General features: G+C 45.0%; 1 protein-coding gene across 3 annotated transcripts in view; it reads right to left on the bottom strand.

The window, feature by feature from the left end:
• Nucleotides 1–12,482, bottom strand: part of TGFBR3 (transforming growth factor beta receptor 3) — a 230,952-nt gene that overhangs the window by 119,106 nt on the left and 99,364 nt on the right. For all 3 annotated transcript variants that reach the window (XM_039460980.2, XM_039460977.2, XM_074381442.1), the window contains exon 3: nt 9,428–9,612. In XM_039460980.2, coding sequence (XP_039316914.1) covers nt 9,428–9,612 — 185 coding nt within the window. The remainder of the gene's footprint in view (nt 1–9,427; nt 9,613–12,482) is intronic.

The raw sequence follows: 12,482 nt of genomic DNA, 5'->3' as shown, positions 1-12,482 counted from the left end.
GGGAGGGAAAGAGAAATACACTGACCTGAGGCGTCAGAGGGGCCAAGTCATTCACGGCCTCAACATCATGGAAGAAAAGTGAAATAATTAAACGTGTGTCCAAATTTACACAGAAATATTTAGAAAACACTGAGGAAGGAGTAATTGAAGGCAATACAACAAACACTTGTGCAGAATTTAAGTATTTAAATCGGGGATTAGCAGTAAGGTTCCTTTTACCCTCAGACAGAATGTCAAGAAGCAGATAAGCCATGGCAAGAAGGCCCAAGCTGGAACACTGGAGCTGCACACGCACGCACTGGGCCTTGGCTCAGTTGGCACATCCACATCTCAGATTTGCAGACCTGCTCCGGACTTGGGTCTACTGCTTTTTTTTAATACTCTCCTACAAGTTCTAAGAGCAAAATGTCGCATTTTTAACTGTGGAGGGTGCTCTTGTAAAAACATTGTCTAACAACATTTTCAGGAAATTATATAATTTTTTTAAAAGTCAAGGGCAGTTACCACGGCAACAGTAGTACAGGTCAGGGTTCTAACCCTAACCTCCACAAAGACAAAACACCATACTGGTTGGGAAATGCTGACGCTGGACAAATTCCAAAAGGGGTTGACCAGGCACAGTGGCTCATGCTAGTCATCCCAGCACTTTGAAAGACAGAGGCGGGCAGATCACGAGGTCAAGAGATCAAGACCATTCTGGCCAACATGGTGAAATCTCATCTCTACTGAAACTCTACTTACTGAAAGTACAAAAATTAGCTGGGCATGGTGGTACACTCTGAAATCCCTGATACTCAGGAGGCTGAGGCAGGAGAATCACTTGAACCCAGGAGGCAGAGGTTGCAGTGAGCCAAGATCACGCCACTGCACTCCAGCCTGGGCAACAGAGCGAGATTCTATCTCGAAACACAAAAAGGCAGGATAGCGGGGCAGCTCAAGGCAGTCTCTCCTCTATCCAGAGAAAGAGGCAGTAAGGAGAGGTTTTTTGCAATTTGTCCAGCCAGCATAGAATATAAACCAGCATTATCTCATTCTAAAATGGCAGAGTCCAACCAGGTTCAGTCTCTCTGCTGGGGCAGGGGCTCTGCTTTCCTAGGGCAATGTTACAGCATCTGGATGTTACTGTAATGACTGGCAGGATTTCGGCGGTGTGACCAGCCCGCATCTTGGTAGGAACACTTTGACTTCTTAGCTTAGCCTTCTGTCCTGGTTTGTTTACTAAACCCTGGTGTTTACTATTCCCTCTCTGATTTCTGCTTTCACTGTTTCTAAAAGTCCAAGACTGCATTTTTGGAGAGTTCCTCTTTGAAAGTTAGCTGGAATTTTAGATTGAACATCTTGCTCCAAAGTGTTACAAATCATCACTGACTAGTGTGACCAGTGCTAACTCCCGCTTGCAATGTCCTCTGTTGTGACAGCTGGCAGATGCACTGCCTTGCTGTTCCTGACTCTGCTCCCCTTTCCACGCCTGGACCAGCATCTTCACACTGCCCAGCAGATGTCATCGTTTAAATTGCATTGCGTGTATTCAAGTAAAAGAGCAACTCTTTTTAAATGATATGAGTGTCCTATTCATTCGGGCCCTTCCATCCTATGTGGACAGACAGATTCAGTTGCCTTCGCAGGTAATGAAACAACACTCAAATAAATGGAGGGGGGAAGGCGGGAGGAAACGGGCAGGTGGAGAGAGACGGAGAAAGAGAGAGGGAGTGAGAGAGAAAGAGTACAACCGTGGGCCACATAACACTGTTGCAATCAACAGGGACCACGTGTACAACGGTGGTCCCATAAATATTTTTCCTGTACCTTTTTGATGTTCAGATATGTTTAGGCACACCAATTCTTACAATTGCCTACAATATTCAGCATAGTAACATGCTGTGCACGTTTGCAGCTTAGGAGCCATGGGCTATGTATACCATACGGCCTAGGTGCGTAGTAGCACATACCATCTAGCTTTGTGTACCTATACTACGATGTCTGCACAACACAATCCCCTAATGACACATTTCTCTGAACATGTCTCTGTCATGAAGCAGTGCATGACCATATCTGTTACAGGGCTGGTGGGAAACAAAATGACCATTTCAGAGGTAATCTTCCCTGTCAGGCTGGGGTGATTTCTACAACTGCCTCCTTTTAAACCAACACCAGGCAGTGCTTATATGTGGAATGTATTTGTTTAGAATACACTCCAAATATACAGTGTCTGTGTGTGATGGGTTTACTTCGACACTTGCTTACTGCATACCACATATAAGATATCTCAAACCTAAATAGCCCTGGGTTTTTTGCCTTTTCTACATATGCACAGGACTAGCATTAGGAAGTCATTTATGAATAGCAGCAGGGTAAAAAAATGCTCCAGATAAAGAAAAGAATGTAGCTGGTTTAATGTTTTTGCTGTCACATATGTATTCTCCCAAAACCCAGCCTTGAGATTTTCCATCAATTATTTTAGTGTTGATGGGCAAGGCATACCCATTCCTCACCAAGCACTGTTTTATCTGAATCTTGATAACTGAGGAGGAAAAAGAGAAAAGGTGTTCGTGTATTAATATTGTGGAAATGGGGTAGGTAGGTAGACAAAAATCTCCAAAATGGTCAACCCTTGAACTGCCAAATTCCTCAGTGTAAGCCAAAAGATGTCAAATTCGATGGCAAAGTCTGAATACTGAAGCTCTGGCGTTTCATTCTTAGCAGAAAGAGTCCATTAATGTGCTAGTTCTCTCTTACCACACAGTTAAAGCAAGTTTGGATACGGGATACAGTAAATTATAAGCACAGGACAGGTGAGCTACTTTTGTGATGGCAGCTGAAGGCCTGGGGGTGGGAGGTGGGGGGAATGTTTAACTACAAAAACAGACAAGAACATAAAAGGCCCCTTGGCGGTGCCATTTAGCACGGGGATTAGCGCCACATAGAGCACAATAGCTCCTGAGCTCAGCCCTGCAGTTTATAATTACTGACATTTGGTGTGATAATCCTAAACCATGAAAGGGAAAAAAGAGACAATGCCACACACAGACCATCTTGATACCGCCCCAAAGCTGCAAGGAAGGGAACTGAAAAGGATCCCAAGGACTGGCAAGACTTATTACACACCTACGCACGGAACTCACACCCTCACTAACAGACCTACTTGCTGGCTGTCTAACGAAGCAGACTAGCAGGTTCTGGAGTCCTGAACCAAGTACAAGCTCAAAGGAAAAGGACAGCTGTGTAAGTGTGGGGAAAGCTTGCAGCGTGCACTGTAGAATCCAAAAGACACAACTCTGGCCTGGCTCCACAGCTCACCATCTGGTTGTGTAACCTCCCTAAGCCCAAGCATCCTCTTCTGCAAAAACAGTGACCACCAAGCCTCCCTTGCAGGCTGACGACAAGACTGGCAGAACCAAACAAGTGGCTGGCAGGTGGCTGGCCCTCAGGGGACATGCAGTCTCCACTGCTAGGGCTGCTGGGATTGTTATTCGGGGGATGTGAGAGCTGTAAAAAGGCGAGTAGAGCAATTAGCATTTGGCAGCGTTTATTTCCTTCTCTTTCTCCCAACTGTGGTCTTTCCTGCTCTCAAAAAGAACCAAGAAAGGGGCAGCTTTAAGCCAGAGTCCTCAGACAAGGCACAAAGTAAAAGTGATTTGGAGGCACACGTGTGATTAACCACACATCCCATTTGGCTGTGCCTGCCAAAAAGCCTGGAGTCAAATTTCAAACAATCCTACCAACCACATTAACCCACACGGCTAACAAACTGCACTCTTCTTTTTCCCTTGGTCCTCATTCTGTATTTCTGCTTACATTGTTGGTATGCCTGTTCCTGGAAGCTCATCCCAAATCCTCTTTTGGAATGACGCAGAGAAGCTCAGAAGGTTATGAGCTTTTTGACGGGTGAAGTTATTAAACCTGGCCCCTTTCCCATGGTAATGGAGCCTCCCGATCCCCACTCCACCCCTACAGCCAGGCAGTGGCACGCCCATTGCTCCTTTAATATCAAAACAAATACATAAATTTAAATGTCCGTATCTTTCCTACACATATGTAATCGCTCACTAAGGGCTTATCCTCAGCAGCTTTTCATAATAAGCACGCCATTAGATAGGTCGGAAATAGAAAAGACACACTACCACATAAAAGCAGGTCACAAGTACAAATTAGATGATAGGAAACAAAATTGTTGCCATTCCAGCAACTAATGAAAGTCTGTTACTGTAAACAAGCCTCTGATGGTGCTGTAAGCCTTCTCAAGAATCAGGAAACGCCCTGAGCAATTACACTCTGGAGTCCAACAGAAGTGGGTGGCTGCGTTTTACTTCAAAGTCACAGGGCACCAGGAGCTGGTTTTCACAGGGATGGAAGCCATGACACTGGTCCTCACTTACTCTAAAAGATAAATCTGATCTCTCAGCATTGTTTACGCTCTTCTGCCCTCCTCTGCTGCCAGAAAGTCATTTCCCAGCTTCCTGTTCACTTCCAGGCTATTGTTTCTGAAACCAATGATTACAAATGACAGGTGTGTTCTCAGATGAAAAATGCAACCATAGGTCTACTCTGTCTCAAGGAGAGCCCAGCAGGGAGGCCAGTGACAAAAGAGTGCTTTGGTACCAAGGGCTTTTTATGTACTGCTGTAACAAGCGTGTTTCTGATACAAATTCTCTGCTGGCCTATAAAACTGTTCATCCAACTTAAGCATAACTGTCTCCCTAAATCTTGTCAATCTGCTGCAGTTACTATTTCCGGGTATAGGCTCTGTCACTGCCTCTATACAGGAAAATTAAAAGTCTCTCCCCAGCTGAAGAACATTAAGGCACCTGGGAGGTAGGAATTTATTAACAGTGAAGTATTAGAGATGGGGTGATTTATAATAGATCTTGATACTGATCCTGGACCAATAACAAGCCAAGAGGAAATGGGGCTGATTTAGTAATTCCCTCACGTTTAAGGATGACATCAAGAAAACCAACTACTACAGTTTTTAGAGTCATAGTCAATTAGGGCTTGGAGCCAGCACGGTCATTGTTTTCCTAATTTGTAAGTAACAGCACTTATTTCATTTTTAAAAATATTTGCCTTCAATATTTGGTACAGGTCAGGCATGGTGGCTCACCCCTACAATCCCAGCACTTTGGGAGGCCAAGGCAGGTGGATCACTTGAGGCCAGGAGTTTGAGACCAGCCTGGCCAACATGATGAAACTCCATCTCTACTAAAAATATAAAAAATTAGCCGGACACAGTGGCACATGCCTGTAATCCCAGCTACTCAGGTGGCTGAGGCATGAGAATTGCCTGAACCCAGGAGGCGGAGGTTGAAGTAAGCCAAGATCATGCAATTGAACTCCTGGGTGACTGAGCAAGACTCTGTGTCAAGAAAAAAAAAAAAAAAAAAAAAAAAAGGCCGGACGTGGTGGCTCACGCTTGTAATCCCAGCACTTTGGGAGGCCAACGAGAGCAGATCACAATGTCAAGAGATTGAGACCCTTCTGGCCAACACGGTGAAACCCTAAAAACATAAAAATTAGCTGGGCATGGTGGCATGCACCTATAGTTCCAGCTACTCAGGAGGCTGAGGCAGGACAGTCACTTGAACCCGGGAGGCAGAGGTTGCTGTGAGCCAAGATGGCGCCACTGCACTCCAGCCTAAGCAACAGAGTGAGACTCCATCTCAAAAAAAAAAAAAAAAAAAAAAAAAATTTGGTAGAGACTGAACAAAGGCTGCCTCTGGCCCTCCTATTATTACCCCCAAAACAGATCAGCTGTTATTTTTAGCATAGACCATATCATGGCATATCTATTATTTGAAAATAGCGAAAAGCATTAGGTGAGTTTAAGTCGAAAGAGGAAGCAATTGGTAAAAGTCAGTTGAGCCAAGGTAAACTTTATAGGCTAATTAGCATGTCAGCAGGTCAAATGGTTTTTCAAAATAGTTTTGTTGAGATACAATTCCCATACCATAAGATTCACCCAATTAAATTACAATTCAACCGTTTTTAGCACATTCACAGAGTTGTAGAACATTTTTGTCTCTCCTTCACTTTTTTTTCTAATTTTTTTTGAGACAGAGTCTCGCTTTGTCACCCAGGCTGGAGCACCGTGGCGCGATCTCAGCTCACTGCCACCTTTACCTCCTGGGTTCAAACAATTCTCCTGCCTCAGCCTCCCAAGTAGCTGAGACTACAGGCGCCTGCCAACACACCTGGCTAATTTTTGTATTTTTAGTAGAGATGGGGTTTTGCCATGTTGGTTAGGCTAGTCTCAAACTCCTGACCTCAGGTGATCCACCCGCCTCGGCTTCCCAAAGTGCTAGGATTACAGGTGTGAGCCACCACACCCAGCCTCCGCTTTTGTTTTTTTTTTTTTTTTTTTTTCTTTTGAGACGGAATCTCACCCTATCACCCAGGCTGGAGTACAATGGCACGACCTCAGCTCACTGAAACCTCTGCCACCCAGGTTCCAACGGTTCTCCTGCCTCAGCCTCCCGAGTAGTTGGGACTACAAGTGCCCACCACCACACCCAGCTAATTTTTGTTATTTTTAGTAGAGATCGGATTTCAGCATGTTAGCCAGGCTGCTCTCAAACTCCTGACCTCGTGATCCACCTGCCTTGGCCTCCCAAAGTGCTGGGATTACAGGTGTGAGCCGCCGCACCCACCCCATCCTCCACTTTTTTAAAAAAGCCTGTAACCATCAGCAGCCAACCCTCATTTCCTTCTTTCCCCTCTATCCCTAAGCAATGACTACTTTACTTTGTCTCTATAAATTTCTGCATTCTGAAGATTTCACATACGTGGAATCATATGTGGTCCTGAGTCTGTCTTCCGTCATTTAGCAGATGTTCAAGGTTCATCCATGCTGTAGCATCTATCAGTATGCCACCCTTTTTATTGCTCAATAACATTCCACTGTATGGATATACCACATTTTATCCATTCTTCAGAAGATGAACATTCGGGTCTTTCCACTTTTGGACTAATGCTGCCACAAACAGTCACAGATGAGTTTTTGTGTGGACATGTGTTTTCGTTTCTCTCGGGTATATACCTAAGAGTGGAACTGCTGGGTCATGTGATTCAAATGATTTTTAAAAACTGTCTGTACAGCTGTGGTAATGTCCTCCACAGTCGCATGTCAACAGGGTGGGCGATATTTAATACTTATCCACACCCATCTTACCATCCATAAATAATCGCTCTTTGATTCTCTCGTCCTGACCCTCATTCTGATGTCACCCTCTATGCTCACTTTGTATATGCAAACTACTCTGAGGTCTGCCATATGTGAGCAACGCAGAGCCAGATGGAATGTCTCAAAATCAGTTATCCCCAAATCTTGTTTTCAAACAGTACTGAACTATAACCATGCAATTCCTAAAGGTCCCTCAGTTGTCTATGGTCAGGAACATCTTCAAATCACTGGCCCAAAATCATGCATATACTATACAAATATTAAAGGAGGAAAATGTTCAGATTTTTAAACAAGTTTGAGACTACGCTTTGCAGGCCCTCTTTCTTTTCTTCCTCACTAAACACACTATGTCCCTGATGCCAGCTAATGGCATGTATCCTCAGTACTGCCATGTCCTAAAATGAATTCCATTTTGGGTAATGTAGTAAATGCGAGTATAGGAGAGGCCTGCTGTCACTCCTTGAGGTATTTTTCTTTTATTTCAGTAGTCTGATTTGAATCTGTTTTCAGAGTCAACAACAAATACTGCACAATTTAACACCAAGAATTTTCTGCTGCTGCTGCTTCTTTAACAGCTCGGACCTTCTTTTCGCTCTGAGTGCCTCGGAGAGGAGCATATATAAAATGAGTCATTATCGCTGCTAAAGAATCGCTGGAGTCAGCAACGCTTCCCAGGAGCTGCGTTACCCCCTCTCCTCCTGTCCGTCTCACCACAAACTCTCCCCCGTAAGTTCAGAATTAAACACACGTTCCTGGGATAAAGAAATCTGACTTGAAATATGAGTTGCAGCAACAATGGCAAGCAACCAAGAGTATTAACAATCATTTCCAACGTTGCTGGAAAGGTTAGATGATCTGTCTCTGAAATGAGCCAACTCTGCACACGTTCATGAGATTAAAATCAGCTTGCTTTTCCTTCTTCACATCTCGTGCTTCTCCTATTCCTACTACCCCAAACAGATGGGGTGACTGAGACACATAAACAAATGGCTTTGGAAATTAACTCTCCTACCAGAAGAAAGCTCGAAAATAAATTCCATTCTGCATTAGTTTTCCTATACTTCACTATGATCAGGACTTTTTCTGGGTTCTCTCTCCCAGGAGAGAAATACCTGAGGGATAACATTTCTGACACACAGAAACTGAAAAACAGAAGGAAAGACCACTCTGTGTTATCTTGGGAAATCTGTCCTCTTAAATGATGACCATTCACCCACAATCTAGGCCATTTTCAAGCCATGGAAAAGAGGGGCCCATTTTTCTCTGAAGTTGATGATCTTGCACAAATAAGTTTTCCGCACCTGTTCTGTCACCTGTAAAATGAGTATAATTGTAGGACTCATGGGGCTAGTGTACGAGTGCTTCGAACAGTACCGGGCAGAGTAAATGCGAGTAACTATGAGCGTGTATCTTTAGCATCGCCACCTCCGCTAATGTTACCCCCTTTTGGGAAGCTGCCTAGATAGTGCTAAGGAGCTATGCTCAGAGAATTTCAGGCAAGTACAAAGTACTGCCATCTTTATTCCAGAGTATTCCCATTTCCCATCACTCATCCTGCAGAAGCAGTAAGTTCATACAACAAAGGAAAGAAGAAAGAGAGGGCACACGAGGAAATGGGAAAGACATTTCACAATGACAGAGAAATGGTACCTTATTTGGTTTCTCACAATTATGTTTAAAAGATGAAATTATTATTATTATTATTTTTAAAACAGGGTCCTGCTCTATCTCCCAGGCTGGAGTGCGATGGCAAGCATGGCTCACTCTGGTCTCAATCTCCCAGGCTCAAGCAATCCTCTTGCCTCAGCCTCCCAAGTAGCTAGAACTACAGGTGCTCACCACCACACCTTGCTAATTTTTTTTTTTTTCTTTTTAGTAGAGATGAGGTCTTGCTATGTTGCCCAGGCTGGTCTTAAATTCCTGAGCTCAAGCGATCCTCCCACCTTGGCCTCTCAAAGCGCTAGGATTAGAGGTGTGCTCCACCACCACGCCTGGCCTAAAAGATGAAATTCTTATGAACGTTTTTTTCCAATATGAAGGGCCAGGAAAGTGGGAGAGCCAACTACTCTCTAGACAGAGAAATCCTAAAGCTGTCCAATCCAGAGAGCAGTTGGTATTTTAAATCCTGCTCTCTTATGTTCATACATGAGCTTCTCTGTTGAACCCCAGAAGAGAAAATCGGACTTTTGTCCAGAAAATCCTCTCTGCAGACTCAGTGGGAGTGGGCTGAAAGCTGACACGTGCACCTACCTCTCTCTGCAGCTGGCCAGGCCCCTGGTCCGTGGTGCGGAGATTCAGGACGTGCACCTCCTGTGGCAGCCCAGTCGTGCCTCTGCTGGCACAGCCTGACAACACAGTGAAGCTCTCCATCAAGGCCTGGACAGGATGGGAGGCACTGACAGGTGACAGTTCACACAGTGCACCAGGCTCAGGACCTGCCAAGGGAATCACAAACACAAACCACTCAGAAACAGTGATTCCTTCTGCCTCAAAGGGCCAAGCGTGATCAAGACCCTGCCAACCCACCAGAGATGCTTTTCCAGGTAAACTGTTACCAGACTAAGTGGCCAAAAAGCGAGCCTACCTTCTAAAATCCCAGTCTCTTAAACTTCTTTTGGATAATTTTGATACGTATTTGATTTTTGTAATTCCCTTTTGGACTCACAAGTCATGAAAGCATTCCTCTGGGTAGAGGACACTTTCCATGTAACATTTGCGTTTAATTCATTCATCCCTTTTGGTAGAAAATCAGAGATAAATAAAATAAATTGCTTAAAGTCCCATAATACCATACATAAATAATATTAAATACATAATATTGAACTCAACAGAAGTATAAGATACAGATCCTATCTTTTCAGAGCTTCCCTTTATTAGGGAAAGCAAAACAAACTTAAGAACAATACAGAGCAAGATGTAACATGTAGAGGTGATCAGGGCCAAAGCTATGCAGCGAAATATGGGCCAGAGGTCAGAAAAATCCTCCCAGAAGGAGCAGGCTCTTAGCAGAGCCTGAAATAGAAAAAGTCAAACTTGATTCCGGCTTCTTCATTCCCTCTTCCTCTAATCAACCAAGCCTTAAATCCTGAATCCATCCACTCCTCTCCATCTCTAACTCTTCACTGACCCTAGAAAATTACTAATCTTCCTGAATGGAGTCCAAGGGCTCAAACTCTGCGTGCCACCTTCCACCCAGGCACAGTGCACCTCACCTAGAGGTGCTCAATGGTATGGGTGTTCCCAAAGCAAATGCCTGCTGCTGGCATCTCTGTGGCCAGTTCCTGTCCCTTCACAACAGCTGCCCTACTGAATAAATCCTGAACTCTGCCACAGAGCACAGGAGGCCTTTCTTGATCTAGCCCCTTCCTATCTCTCACGCCTTCACACTCCACATCAACTTATTTCAAGGTCTCCAGACACACTAGGATGTTTCTCAGCTCCATGTCCTCATTCAAGCCTGCTTCCTTTACGCAAACTCCTCTTCCACTCTCACTCCACTTCCACAACAAACATCCTCAGCTGAGGAAGGCTCTGTTTCTCTGCGCTCCCGCAATTTCCCTGCCTGTCTCCACTGCTGCATTGACATGATAGCCACTGGTATACACGTTCATCTGTGCTGGCTGAATGCGACCTCTCTGAGGGTTGTGAGTACTCATCTTTGTATCCTCAGCATTCAACTAGGTGCCTAGCATATCTGAGAGGCTCAGAAAATGTTTGTTAAATGAAGAAATGAATTGTTAAGCTTTAAAAAAAAAAAAGTCCTCTCTCAGATTAGTGAGTAGGGCACCATTCCATGAGAAATAGGCTGCCACAGCCATGATATCACTGCAGCCACCTTTCACATTGGCTGTATTGAGAGACACACACCCAGAGGAAGAAGGAACGGTATACGGGATGCTTACTCCTCACACACTTCTGTGAGCTTGGTGCTACTGTTTCCATTCAATCACCCAGGCCTACTACACCACAACCTTCCAGATGGAACCCAAGTAAAAGGCCTGGATGTGCTCCCGTTTGTTCTTCCTGACTTCTAAATAATAAAGGTACTCTCCAGGTTTGCAAACATAGTTCAGAACCATCCAGTCTGCAACCAGAAGCCGACACCCTGCCTGGTGGGCCAAGTCTATTTCAGGACTCACAGAAATTATCTAGGCTGATAATAGCTATCTGGCCTGAAATGAAGTATGGGTCTTCTCAAATAACCACTCCCACTCTCTGGATGGCTGGACTGTGGCCCGCTGCTTTCTGAGAAAGCATAAGGTGGTGAAGGAAGGTGTCCCTACAGCAACAGCAGGAGGTACTGACTGTACATTCCCTGGAGCCCCTGGCGGGGTGCAGGGAAACCATATGGGCAGGCACTGCCCCTGCTGGCCTCCTGCTCTCCCAGCCGCAGTGGGATGTCTGGTACATTTCACACCCGAGCTCCACGAAGTTCTCCCACTCCTACTCAATTCTGGGGACACACAAAGGCTACAGCTACTCACACTGGGAAACCCTTCTGAACAGGTTGCAGAGCCTTCTACCATAAATTTACAATTATCACAAATTAAGCACAAATCAATTGCCTTTCAGTTCCATTCTTGTATGTGTGCAAAGCTCTAAACAGGCTAAAAACACATCTGCAAAAAGGCCTGCGATCTGTTTGATCTGCCCTCCTCCACATGAGGCCACCATCACCCAGTAAGATTTTCCTTAAATCGCCACACTGCTCACCGCCACTGGGGCAGGGGCAAAACCTCAGTGGAAACAAATCAAATGATAAGGTGCTACCCTAAGAGGGAGGGAACCAGTGCTGGGAAGTCTTCGGTACTGAGGACACACACTTCTTGCCTTAGAGTCTATGTTCTCTGTTTTGCCAGAGTCCAGAACACAGCAAACACTCTCTTTAAGAGCTGGAGCTCCAGCCATGGGTTATATGAGTCAGTCCAAGGCCAAAGAAATGAGAAAGTACACTCTGATCAAGTGCCGGGACAGCGATTCTTTACAGAGACCCACTAGAGGCCATGTGCAATGGCTCATGCCTGTAATACCAGCACTTTGGAAGGCCGAGGCAGGTGGATCGCTTGAACCCAGGAGTTCAAAACCAATCTGGGCAATATGATAGAAAGTTGTGTGTGTGTGTGTGTGTGTGTGTGTGTGTGTGTGTGAGCAGTTGTGGTAGTATACACCTCTACTCCTAGCTACTTGGGAGGCTAAGGTGGGAGAATCACCTAAGCCCAGGGAAGCTGAGGCTGCAGTGAGTCATGACACACTACTGCACTCCGGCCTGGGTGACAGAGTGAGACCCTGTCTCAGAAAATAAAAA

This window comes from Saimiri boliviensis, chromosome 11, assembly GCF_048565385.1.
Source record: "Saimiri boliviensis isolate mSaiBol1 chromosome 11, mSaiBol1.pri, whole genome shotgun sequence".
NCBI lineage: Eukaryota > Metazoa > Chordata > Mammalia > Primates > Cebidae > Saimiri > Saimiri boliviensis.
The sequence above is the reverse complement of the archived record's forward strand: the minus strand, read 5'-3'. Positions and strand labels throughout refer to the sequence as shown.